The following is a 12,936-nucleotide window of genomic DNA, read 5'->3' on the forward strand; positions in this document are numbered from 1 at the left end:
ATTGTCTTCATAGAAACTGTACCTAAGGTGTCTAAAGCAGCCTAAAGCCAGAAGTTCGGTTCTTATTGGTTCTTATCGCCATTGAGGATGGTTCGTTTTTACGACAGGCGACTGTAACCAACTGTAACTGTATGTCTCTTTATTTGTGAAGGGATATCACGGAAACCTCGGTGCTCATTCTCAATTATTTCAAAACACTTTCATAAAACAAAACTTCACCTTTAAAAATATGTCTTTCCTACAAAGTTTGTTAAATCGTTATATTCCAACCGTAAAGGCAGACGACAGTGAAGAAGAATTGGTAGACCCTCAGAAAGTACTTCGTGTAAGTTATAATTATTACATAATATTTTTAGTATAATTATTCAAAATCCTTTTTCCCAATGTTATATACGTGTAGCTTCTTCTAGAAATTGTATTCGGCACTAGCCTTTTTCCGTGAATGGAAACATAAAACTTTACAAAGTATATACCAAATATGCTACTATTGATTAAACAAACTAGTTCGTATAAAATGAGTAATTATGTATCAATAATAAGATAAACAACTGTTTTCTCTGCAGGAAAAATGTGCAGCAAAAACTGAATGCGCCAATATGCAACAAAAACTTAATACATGTAATGATCGGGTGAATTCACGATCTAACACAGAAGAGACATGCCTGGAAGAGTTGATTGATTACGTAGAATGTGTAGATCACTGTGTATCGAAAACGCTCTTCAGTAAACTTAAATAAAATTAAAAAATGTTATTGATTAACTTGGTGCATTGTAGATGTACAATTACTGTTAGGAATAAATAATAATTTATCTATGGGTATCAATACTTGAAATGATATTTCCTCTTCTCATCTGTATTTAAAATTTTATAACTATAAATTTAACAAACGTTCAACAAGAATAATTATATAATACATATATAAATGAAGTGTATATATAATAATATATAATGTGTGGCTGACATAGACTCGTACGGACTTTCTATATACTTTCTATCAAGATGTGCTTATGGAATGACGTTTATTTTATTTACATATGAATGCTTTTTATTATTTAAGTCTTTTCTCATTCAGCACCTACTTGTAATACATCGAAACATACTGCACAAACACGCACTGGTTTATTTAATCCAAATTTTACAATCGGAACATCTTGACCAGAACATTTATTGCACAAGATTCGACCACAGTGGCGGCTAAAAACAAAGAATTAAAATATTAATCACACATGTTCATTAGATATAATCATAAATTTACAGCTTGTCAAATCTAGCTGTGCGGTTGACCAAAACTTAGGAATGCACAGACAAAAACAAAGACTGCACTCGACGAGAGAATGGACGCACCTCGTCAAAAGTACGTACTGTCCATTATTTCTCACAGCAGTAAACATACAAAACAACTGTTTATATGTTTGTGCAAATACACTTGTGTCACTTTACTTTTTTAACTGTACTGTTGCCACGTGCATTGTTTGACAGGTGACAATCAGTTCTCTATCGGTGCGAAGTTCCACCTATTTACCATTGCGCAGCGGGGTCATTTCCCTTGCAGGGGATATTCAGCCGCACAGCTAGATTTGACAAGCTGTATACAGGGTGTCCCACGCAACTGGAACAGGCTCTGTACCCCCTAAACGGTCGGGAATAGAGGAAAATGTTGTGCATACTACGCAACTAATTTCATGCACTTTTGTGCATCGGTGCATCAGAGAAATGCAACTGCACTCTCTTTTTAAATGGAAACCTACATTTTTGACTGCACCAATCGACGCAGTTTGTTGTGCTCTACATAAAAGTACTAACATACTTATGCCCTAAACTTATTCGTTAAGAAGTTATCGAAGCTAAAAGTTCACTGAATTATTTCGGTCTTGGCAAGTGTTCCGGAGTACCTACATTATGTTCCGTTATAAATCAGAGAACTTTTAGCTTCGATAACTTCCTAACGAATAAGTTTAGGGCATAAGTATGTAGTATACTTTTAGTAGAGTTTTTATGTAGAGTACTTTTAGTAGAGTACTTTTATGTAGAGCACAACAAACTGCATCGATTGGTGCAGTCAAAAATGTAGGTTTCCATTTTTAAAAAAGTGCAGTTGCATTTTTCTGATGCACCGATGTACAAAAGTGCATAAAATTAGTTGCGTAGTATGCACCGTCTGATGCCATTCAACTTTTTCTTATAACATTTTCATCTATTCCCGACCGTTTAGGAGGTACAGCCTGTTCCATTTGCTTGGGACACCCTGTATATAATCATTTCGTGGATTATATACCAGTGATGCCTTCGCATTGTGATAGAAAATTTTGTTCCACACTCCAAACATAAATCTTTCTCTGCCCATGGTGCTTCTTGCGTTAAGGAATCCAACAGTCTGTATAATAATTGTTTTGTTGCCACTTGATAGTTAAAAATAGTAATTCCTTCCTTATTCATTGAAGCCAAACACGCGCCAGCCTTTACCAGCGTACGACAAAGCTGACCATTACCTTTCATATAGGCAATTAATAATGGTGTATTACCCTCCAAATCTTAAACAAAATATCAAATTATAAATCGGTTTCTGATAAGCTGACTAGTACAGCTTGTCAAGTCTAGCTGTGCGGTTGACCAGAACTTAGGAATGCGCAGACAAAAACAAAGACCGCACTCGACGAGAGAAGGATGCATTAGTCAAAGTGCGTAATGTCCATTATTTCTGACAGCAGTAAACATACAAAACAACTGTTTATATGTTTGTGCGAATACACTTGTGTCACTTTACTTTTTAACTAAACTATCGCCACGTGCATCGTTTGACAGGTGACGATCAGTTCTCTATCGAAGTTCCGCCTATTTACCATTGCGCAGTGTGGTCATTTCCCCTTGCGAGGGACATCCAGCCACACAGCTAGATTTGACAAGCCGTATATAAAAATGTGTGCATTTTTACATAAAGATTTACCTGTTTTATTTATTGGATATTGCGACATACATTCCAAGAAAAAATCACATATAGTCGCAGCATTATCCTTCCCGCATCGAGCTAATTCATGCAACGGATTTCTTCCCTTCAGATTTACTGCTTCTGCGTCTAATGTACATTCAGTCAAAAGTGTTCGCACTACTGATATATGTCCCTCTCTTACGGCTACATGCAGAGCATTATCACCATCTGCATTCACTGCGTCAAAATTAATGCTATTCTACAAGAAAAAAAGTAGTTCTTGTTACATAGAAATGTATCGCATTTATCTATTTTCCTAATACAGTTAATATGTTGGAGTACTCTTCGTTTTAAAGAATCGAGCCGGAATTATTACACTTCTGTTTAAAATTATCTAAACAAACTACTAAATCGCCTAGGTTTATAATGTTCTACAAGCTTCATTACAAAACTTATACATTGGGTTGGCAAGAAAGTAATTTCGGTATTTTGAAGTGAAATGAAACCCAATTTTTTTATTCGAGCAATGGACTTCTACTAATGACGATGACCTGAACTCGCACTTGGATCAGTTTTTTATCGATAAGGATTAGAAGTTTTATAAGCGCGGAATTGTGAAGCTACCAGACAAATAACAAAAGAACATCGAACAAAAAAATTGGTTTCAACCCAATAGTTCTCGTTCGATATAAGACGATGGTTCAGGACGGTTTCGGGACTAATTACGGATGAAGATAAATATTCGGCTTGACATTGTTCTTGAGTGGACCGAAAGTTTATAGATCCCATAAAAGGACATACCCTCTCGATCTGGTAGTAAACGGTGTCGAGCGGACAACATCAACAGAAGAAGAAAGACTAGAGATTTCCTTGTTGCGAAAAAACCATCGTCGTCTTATATCGAAAGAAAACTGTAATACTTAAAGTTGAATGAATCTTATTTGTTGTGGATTCTGATTAAATTTTATAGAATTTTTAGATACTTTCCACAAATAGGATTCGAATCTTTATAGACTCTGATATAAGCTGTAATACCTGTAACAAAGCAGCCACAACTGCAGCGTGACCCGCTTTCGCTGTAGCATGCAACGCAGTGTTCCTATTTGCATCTGTGTCATTAACGCGTGCACCAGCCAAAAGTAAACTTCGTACCAACATTTCATTTCCAGAGATTGCAGCGAGATGTAAGGGCGGAGTTTGTGTAACATCGTGAACTCTAGAATTCACGTCTACCTACAAAACAATAATCATTTGATTAGTAAAGGAAACGTTGACACGTCTACGATATAAATATATTTCGAAATTACGTTCACCTGTATAGACAATAGAAAAAGTATGCTTTCCATATCGTTCTTCTGGATAGCAGTATGTAAAAAGTTTCTGCCTTTATTGTCGTATTGTTCGGCAGCTTTAGGTAATCGTTCCAATATTGACTGCGCTGCTTTATTATTTCTGAATGTTAGAGCTGTTGCGAATGGTGTCAAACCTTTCTTATCTCTCTTATTCAAGTCTATATTAGGATGACAAAGCAACAAAGAAATAATTTGCGAATGCTGATTTTGTATAGCAACATGAACTGGGGTTTTTCCATCTGCATCCCGAGCGTTCACATCTGCGCCATGTTCGATAAGAGTCTGAACAACTTGTTCTAAACCCCATTGGCAACACAAATGTAACGGACTACATTCATCTCGTGCTTCGTCACCGCCTGAACCATCTGGCCCAGGTCTTCTCGGTGCATTTAAGTCGCAGCCACTAGAAGAACATTATTTTACAAACATATTCTAATTTGAATATTTCACGCTTCACACTACCTTCTTATAAGAAATTGTGCGATATCCTCTTTATTTCCATCAATCGCTCTGTGTAGTAATGTTTGTTGACAATCATCTGGTCCAGGACTCCAGCAATCGGTATCAGCTCCATATTTAACTAGGATAGATGCTATATCCTCTTGATCCGAATCTAGCGCATCCCATAATGGACATCCTACGGAAGTGTCTACACCTCTTTTACAAAGAGCTTCTACAACTTCACCCAGTCTACAATGTACGGACAGTTGCAGCGGTGTATCCCCATTTACAGTCCTAAACACATTAAAATTTAATTCTTACTCATTTCGTGAGCTACGTGATATAGATGTCTGACTAGGGAGGATGTTGTTTTAGTAATTTTGAGAGGTGTGCGAGAATCCAAAAATCGGGACGGGTTCTCGAAAATTTCGAGATACTCAAATATATCGGGATTCCCAAGAATAATCTCGAAAATTCTTGAGAATCCCGATACGTTTGAGAACCTGAGTGTGCTCAGGAATTCCGAAAATTTCGTTTTCGACAAACTCAAATTTTACATCTCGTCATTTTTTAAATATTGTTCAACCAACGATCTTTTGAATTTTGACGTCTCCCGAAACATCAATGTGTGGTGCTACATAAAATTACCGAACACATTTAGATAACATTTACCATAACATACAATGATAATCCAATTAAACTGTGATCGAAAGTTGCTCAGAAAATCATTATTGTATAACATTTACCTAGCATTCATATCCGCACCGTTTTCTAGTAAAAAGATAGCTGTTGCTGAATCCTCCTTCAATATTGCTTGATGTAACAGTGTCAGACCCTCTTTATTGCATTGATTGATATTTGCTCCTGCTTTTATTAAAGCCAGAACAATATCTTTACCTTTCTTGAATGGAGCTTTTATAGCCAAGCTTAAAGGCGTTTCGTTTGCATTATTTGTTAAATTTAATTGTGAGTTTGAATTAGGAGCGCTTATTAATTCCAGTACAATGTCAAAAAATAAGTTTGCAACAGCAAAATGTAATGGTGCATCTCCAGTAAATAATGTCACTTCGTCTAATGGAAAACCATTCTGTAATAAAGTCCTAGTTAAATCTTTCAAACCAATTTTACAAGCTTCGTGTAAAACAGAGTATCCCTCATTATTCTTTTTCATTAAATTATCTTTGCAATAATCAAGTAAAAACAGTGCTGCTTCCTCTTTACTTTCTCTAATTAGAATGTGTAACAAAGTGTCTTCGGTATCTCTGTATACAGGGTTGGGAGTTGCACCCTTATCTAGGAGCTTCTTAGCGAAGGATTCGCAGAAGGGTTCTGCTTTCATTGCAAGACATAAAGGAGTGTCATTGTCATTGGTAGTTCTATCTACATTTATACTTTGACATTCTAATAAAATATCAAAGAGCGGCGTGTTTCCTTCCCAAACACAGCTATGTAAGGCAGTCCTGTAAAAACGAAAGACAGTTATTATAAGGATATTATAAATAAAATCTTCAGGAAATCCTTTATTGTAATTTATATAGTTATACCATCCTTTCTGGTTCTGTAAGTTAGGATCGATGCCAGCACGAAGTAACCTCGATCCTACAGCTGTCATATCTTCCGAGCTATGTTTTGTCACTAAATGCAAAGCGGTACATCCTTCGAGTTCTTCGGGATTGTTTATATCCCGTGTACTTTTTATAATCTTGACCGGTTCGCGCAACTGTTGTATATTACCACTGTTTTCTAATTGTTCTATTATAAATTCTGCCGAATAGGAATCTCCTTTGAAAATAGCAGCTTGCAGTAAAGAAAATCCTCTTGAATCTTTTGCACTTAAATCAGCCCCGTGCCCAACTAAAGTACGAGCTAAAGAAGGCTGACGTGTCTTCAGTGCAACTTCTAGTGGCATTTCTCCTTTATTATCGAGAGCATTTACAGCTTGCGGTAACTAGAACAATAATAATAATTTTTAAATTATTCTGCACACTCTTTGTTTTTTTTTATGTAACAAACTTGTGAATATGCATACGCATATTAAAGGCGAATTCTTCTTGATCGAAAATTAAATATATAATAAATTGTATGATTTCGGTGCAGGATTCGATCATTTATAGAAAACCAGCAAATGTGCAATTAATTAAAGGATAAGGATCGAAACTTCGAGAAGCATGTTTCATTAATTGCACATTTGCTGGTTTTCTATAAATGATCGTACCCCGCGCCGAAATCATAAAATTTATTATACATACGCATATTCTTCAGAAAAGATGGAAAGAAAATTAATTTCGGGATTTCGAAAACTGTGCGGAATAAATTTATGAACAGTAAAAGTTTATATTTATTTATGCAATCCTAACAGATTTAATTAACTTGTATTAAGTCTGTTAAGATTTTCATTGTTTTTACATTAAGTAAATCGCTTTTTTAAGAAAATACGTGGTTTTGTTAAGCCGTCAATTTGACGGTGTCCGTAAAGATAGGTATACAAAAATGTCCGTAAACCTAGTGCAATGAAATTTTCAGTAAATGTACTATACCGAAAATGTTGTTTTAAACGGTGGTTTAAATTTAGTCTCAGCTCTTTTAAATAATTTCACAAGAAGTACTATTGACAGTGACTTCTTTGCGCATAATTAAAAGAACTATTGTTATTGAAAAATACTTAACTATGAATCACGGACTTTTAAAAATTATAAAATACTCATAGGTGGATAATGTGTCGAGAAGGTCATTATTTCATTTGAATTTCTAACATGCTTGAAACTTTTAAGGGAGTAGACTCGTATTTCCAGGATTGCAAGGGTGCGGGATTCGCGTTCTCATTTCTCGATAAAACAAAAATGGGGTTTCTTAGTAGTCGAAAACGTTAGATAAAAGATCGACCTAGGCTCTACTTTAATTATTAGTAAACTATTTTAATTTTAAATTTATATAAAATTTACTTTTAATTATTCTCCTCTACTTTAATTATTAGTAAATTATTTCAATTTTAAATTTATATAAAATGTACTTTTAGTTATTAATGCTCTACTTTAATTATTAGTAAACTATTTATTTATCTATGTATCTATTGCGCATGTATACATATACAATATAATCGGAGTACATGTACATATGCTATTTTCATAGGAATCTCCTTTAGCTGCCGAATAATGCAATTGATCTTTTATCTAGCGCTTTTGACTACTGAAAACCCCGATTTTTGTATTATCGAGAAATGTGAACGCGAATCCTGCACCCTTGCAATTCTGGAAACGAGACTACGGATGTACCAGGATGTATATGCATATACATACATAGATGATCATAGTAGTTGTCCACCCCACTCCACCGACACAAATGGTTGGGGTGGGGTGAGGCGGATGACTATAGACTATACCACTGCATACGCCCATGGTATGGTACATATGTATTTGTGTAGCAATGCCTGTATATTTTTAGTGTTAAGGATACACAAACGATGGTGTAAAAACGTAAGCGGAAAGGAATATGATGATTATATTCGATATATCAGAAAGTGTGGTCCATAAATGATAGAGAGACCATGACGTGGCGTATAATACAGTCATCTAACCACAGCCACTTCCCCATGGAAAGAACACGATTTGTTGTAAAACAGCAACAGATTCATCGAAAATTTCATATTGCGATGTGACGTTCGGTGAACATTTAAGTGCAATCGGGAATGAATTTCAGTGTTGACTTAAATATGTTACTTTCATTCGTTACATGTAAACGTGGTGGATAAAATAGTTAAAGACGATATCTTTTAAATGATCATTAAAAATCAAATTATAAACACAAGAGATTTTTCTTATTATATTTGTAAGTCATCTGAATTATTTACATAATAAATCAGTGATTTTTTATTAACCTTTGAAAATCAATTTCTTCCCTATAATTCTCGTTCGATGTACCCGAAATAATAATCTATTAAAAATAATAATGCACTCTTATACAATTTGTTTTTAATTCGATTCTTCCAGGTTTTCGTAATGTGGTGGTAAATTGGATTTTGATGGAATAAACGATATAAAATTGAATGTTCCACGAAGCTGTTAATTAAGTAAACATAAATAACATTTAAAGATCATTTCTTTGTAGAACTTTTGAATTAATTGCAAATACCATGACTTTACGAGTAAACTCTATAAAGATCATATTAATTCCTACAATTTTTTTGTGTATGTGTATGTATGAAATATTTAAACTTTATTCGTTTTACATTTATCGTAGCATTTTTATCAAATCTGTTTATAGATTTGTCGATTGCTTTTTGTCAATTATTTACGTATCTAAAACTTTTAGATATAACAACATCGGTGAGCACAGAGGGAATCTCGTGCTTTAAATGCTATGCGTCCCAACCAGGAACTGAACAAACTGACTTATTATGCTCGCAATTCGATGGAAGTGCTAGATTTCAAGTATATTGTCCTTCGTCGACTCTTTGCAGAAAGAAAACCATTTACTATAAACTCAAGAGTAAGTCTATTTCAGTTTAACCTTTAACTACCCCTGTCCTGAATTTTCACGTAACTATCTGCGTGGTGTATTTAGTACACCACTGTGTGACCGAGTACTATGCAGAGCACGAGAGAAAACTAGCGGGCAGGGAACGGGGAAAGAAGATGCCTTTGCATTTCTCTTGCCTCGTTCCCCTCCCGCTAGTTTTCTCTCATGCTCTGGACAGTACATATATTATTGTATTAGTGTACTTTTTACACCAGCGCAGGTAGTTAAAGATTAAATTTAAGGAATCACTGAATTATGTTTAATGTATGTTCTATAGCATCTATAATAACGGCTGTGGAAAGGGATTGTGCGCCTCAGAAACGTATGATTCCAATTTATAGCAATGTCGATAATAAATGGCAAAACACGGAAGAAATTGTGAAAACAGCGTACAGGGAAGATTGTTTCGCTGGCGAAGACAGAGGAGCACCGGGTGGTCCACCGGAATATTGTTTTTGCAGTTATCATTTGTGCAATTCGTCTCGATCGATTAAAGCCATGTACACGTATCATATCTTCGCATTAATAACGATACTATTATTTGCGAAGCTGACATAATATTTTAATTCTAAGTATTTATTCGTATAAGAATACTATAATAATATTTTTCTAATATAATATTAATGAAATATGTTATCATTTAAAACAAAGAACATGTGATATGAATATATGTAAATTAATATACTTAAATAATACTCTTACGAAACAAGAATATTCAATTTACGGTTTCAGTAATATTAATAGTAAATATTTTTAGTATCAATGTTTAAAAGAGACCAGCGAAATGTACTTAAAACAGGCTGTGAAAATTTATGTCTGTTTTTTTTTTATCATACTGTGATGCATAAATAATGAACGACTACTGTGCAGGAATAAATTAAATTAACAGAAATTTGAATGCATAACTTACCCCTGAATTGTTCTCCACTAAATATAAAAAAACCACATCTTCTCTCAGCAATCGGACAGCAGAATGTAACGGATATTTACTTTTCGTTTGTAATAACTTGTACAACAAGGAACCAGGCATTTCCTTGAAATCTTCTCCAGTTAAATCTTCCTAAATGAATAAAGTTCTAAATAAAGTTGTGTTTAAATTGGCGTGTTCGAAGGCGTTCTCAGTATTTTCTTTACCCAGTGAGCTGAGATCAAGGAACTACAATGTTCTTTTAACTTTTGAGTCCCCAATTCTTCAGCGGCTGCGTACAATTGTACACAATCCTTAAGTCCCACAATTCCGATTAAATATTTCTCACATTGATCGACTAATTCTATCAATTGAAAATTAGATGCTGCTTTCATTAGGTCCATCGTTAAATTCTCTTGAGATATTTTTCCTGTATAGATCCATTTTAACAGTAGTAATCCAATATTTGTGTCCAAATAAGTCCAATCTATAAAGACGTTTCTCAGTGCTTATTTATGTGTGCAGGGTAAGTAATTCTACACACAAAAGTGAGTCTAAAAGAAAGAATAAAATTTTTTATCTGACGCCTCGTTCTCGTGAGAAACGAGTTTAAAGATCCATCGGGTTTTATCTAATAGCGTGTGTACTTGTTGAACTTTCAAACACGATTTGCTCGAAAATGAAGCGTCAAATGAAAGAACTTTATTCTTTCTTTTCGACTCACTTCTGTGTGTAGAATTGCTTTCCAATTGGTTGTCCGTAACAGTAGTTTACATATAAGAATGATTTAATTTGATAATAAGTAGACTCCGGATTTTATGCATTTATAACAAAAATGAGCAAACGTAATTTAAAACAGTGAAAATATTAAAAGACTTTAAAGAAGAATATAAATTTATATGTAGCTCCTGTGTCTTGCAGTTGATGCGCAAACTTTTTATTTTGCATAAGATCCGGAGTCTAATAATAACTATCATATACGAATTCATTTAAATAAATGAGATTCTACTGTACTGCTCATTAAACTTTAAAATGTTTTACCTAAAGTATTTACTTCAGCAAGTACGGAATCGCTGAAAAAATCTGTTCTCGCAGATAATATAAATTTATGCGCTGGTATTTCTTGACCCATTAATTTGACAGTAACATCGCTATAAAATAAGATTGATTAATTATATATTCTGTGTATGCGATACTTGTGATTTAATAATCGTTTATAAACCTATAACGATGTTGACCATATAAGGACGCTATAATCGTCAAGAGTTTCCCGATAAATCCAGATTCTTGTTTATCCGCAGTAGCAATAGCATAATCACGTTGAAGTTCTGCATTCGAATTGTATAGATTAACGTATTGCTCGCGCAATAAAGATAAATGCTGTTGCCATTTTTGTGCTTCCATCGAATCCTCTAAAATATACATGTGTAACTAGGTGTCATAGGATTTACAACAAATGTACAAAACATTTTGAACTTACCCATAATTATAAAACTGTATCAAATCTGCCCACCAGTATAAAAGTTATTGCATGTTCGGCTTTTTTTTTCACAGGAATTTATATTTGCTTGTCATAATTTGTTTCACATGAATACAACACATAACAAACTTAAAAAAAAAACTTCTCAAGACGACGACAATGTTAGGTTCACTCTTAGGAATATGTTGATTCAGACTTTACAACATATTATGTAGGTCCATGCATATTATACGCCCACAAACAGTACTTATTACATCTGTCACACATAAACTTACAATGTTTTCATTTCGAAAGGAAATGTGGCCATACTTTTGGAAGACAGAAAAAGCTCTAGGCAATATAAACAAAAAATAATATTACAATCAACCGGCACTGTTGGCGAATCGTATTTTTCCATTAAATAAGTTCACACTTTGCATCTTTGTTTAATTATAGTTCGTCTAAAAGAATGGACAATACATATAATATAATGTATCGAGATATCTGGATGTGCTTAGAGTTCTGATGTGTTCTGATGTTTCTCGGAACTAGAAGTATTTACCTAGAAACCACTAGAAACATGCGGTAGCCAGCGGTCAAGCGGTAGCTTCCTGGGTAGCTTCCCTAGGGTGCGTTCCGTTCAGTTCCGTTGCAGTGTGGTGGGATCAGGTGGGATGAGCACTCTGCTCGTGGAAGGTTTGCAGAAAATAACTTTGAACAATGTAATGTAAAGGAAAAATAAATATAGACTTTATTTAATTGAAACTTTTAGTTGTTGACTCTACGATCTGAGAATTCTATCTGCCTCGTATTTGCCTCGTCCTGAAGTTTTATCTTCTTCCAGCATCCTTTTCCTTAGCCAATAGGAAAATTCGGATCTTCCAGCTGAACGTTGATTCGTCGGGTGGCTCGTCTTTGGTTGCTGCTCGATGGTGATTAGTGGTGGAGGTGTGTGGAGGTGCCTCAATAGCGCGCGCACGAGAGTGGGGTACACGCGAGGGTGAACTTCACCCGGTGAAGGCCCGTCAAAACAAGGGTCGTGGGACCGAGCGAGAGAGAGGTCCGAGGGAGTTCCAAGAGGTCCTTGACTGAGAATTTACGACTTCCTGTCCTTGTCCGATTCTAGACTTCGACTGTCTATTTATGCGAAATTGGAGAAGCTCCTCCAAGAGGTTACATGCCTTTACCCAAATTCCTCGATTAGTCTCGCCTATCTGGTTTCGTCAAGGATCTCTGTGGGAACCTTCCGTTGTTTCCCTATTCATTCTAACAATAAGTCTAAATAAGCTATCGTGCCCGAATAAAAAATATATGTATATGAAATACGCGGCTTTG

General features: G+C 35.0%; 3 protein-coding genes across 5 annotated transcripts; 2 read left to right on the top strand and 1 right to left on the bottom strand.

The window, feature by feature from the left end:
- Nucleotides 1-138: 138 nt before the first annotated feature.
- Nucleotides 139-12,170, bottom strand: LOC143209962 (rabankyrin-5). Its single transcript, XM_076426327.1, has 13 exons — nt 11,623-12,170; nt 11,365-11,554; nt 11,184-11,293; nt 10,370-10,629; nt 10,146-10,295; nt 6,265-6,668; nt 5,467-6,180; nt 4,742-5,014; nt 4,241-4,682; nt 3,963-4,160; nt 2,946-3,186; nt 2,277-2,532; nt 139-1,195 (listed from the first exon to the last, which is right to left on the bottom strand). Exons 1-13 carry the CDS (start codon nt 11,624-11,626, stop codon nt 1,066-1,068), a joined length of 3,372 nt encoding a protein of 1,123 aa, XP_076282442.1. The 5' UTR covers nt 11,627-12,170; the 3' UTR covers nt 139-1,065.
- Uqcr-11 (Ubiquinol-cytochrome c reductase 11 kDa subunit) lies at nt 190-833 on the top strand. The gene is made up of 2 exons (XM_076426333.1): nt 190-325; nt 564-833. Exons 1-2 carry the CDS (start codon nt 230-232, stop codon nt 735-737), a joined length of 270 nt encoding a protein of 89 aa, XP_076282448.1. The 5' UTR covers nt 190-229; the 3' UTR covers nt 738-833.
- Nucleotides 8,051-10,127, top strand: LOC143209965 (uncharacterized). 3 transcript variants are annotated; one of them, XM_076426331.1, is made up of 4 exons: nt 8,052-8,545; nt 8,707-8,904; nt 9,029-9,205; nt 9,513-10,127. In XM_076426331.1, exons 2-4 carry the CDS (start codon nt 8,850-8,852, stop codon nt 9,791-9,793), a joined length of 513 nt encoding a protein of 170 aa, XP_076282446.1. In that variant the 5' UTR covers nt 8,052-8,545; nt 8,707-8,849; the 3' UTR covers nt 9,794-10,127. The 3 variants fall into 3 exon arrangements, with proteins under 3 accessions (XP_076282447.1, XP_076282446.1, XP_076282445.1); XM_076426330.1 differs by having other exon boundaries at nt 8,054-8,545; nt 8,707-8,910; XM_076426332.1 differs by lacking the exon at nt 8,707-8,904 and having other exon boundaries at nt 8,051-8,545.
- Nucleotides 12,171-12,936: the final 766 nt, after the last annotated feature.

This window comes from Lasioglossum baleicum, chromosome 6, assembly GCF_051020765.1.
Source record: "Lasioglossum baleicum chromosome 6, iyLasBale1, whole genome shotgun sequence".
NCBI lineage: Eukaryota > Metazoa > Arthropoda > Insecta > Hymenoptera > Halictidae > Lasioglossum > Lasioglossum baleicum.

Bases quoted from the DNA above. Each gene is read 5' to 3' on its own strand.
- Uqcr-11 (XM_076426333.1), top strand. From the start codon at position 230: ATGTCTTTCCTACAAAGTTTGTTAAATCGTTATATTCCAACCGTAAAG. The intron at 326-563 runs GTAAGTTATAAT...TTTTCTCTGCAG, and splicing joins ACCCTCAGAAAGTACTTCGT to GAAAAATGTGCAGCAAAAAC.
- LOC143209965 (XM_076426330.1), top strand. From the start codon at position 8,850: ATGACTTTACGAGTAAACTCTATAAAGATCATATTAATTCCTACAATT. The intron at 8,911-9,028 runs GTATGTATGAAA...TAAAACTTTTAG, and splicing joins TACAATTTTTTTGTGTATGT to ATATAACAACATCGGTGAGC. The intron at 9,206-9,512 runs GTAAGTCTATTT...TATGTTCTATAG, and splicing joins CATTTACTATAAACTCAAGA to CATCTATAATAACGGCTGTG.
- LOC143209962 (XM_076426327.1), bottom strand. The intron at 4,683-4,741 runs GTAGTGTGAAGC...ATGTTCTTCTAG, and splicing joins GCACAATTTCTTATAAGAAG to TGGCTGCGACTTAAATGCAC. The intron at 1,196-2,276 runs GTATATAATCCA...CTTTGTTTTTAG, and splicing joins ACAATGCGAAGGCATCACTG to CCGCCACTGTGGTCGAATCT.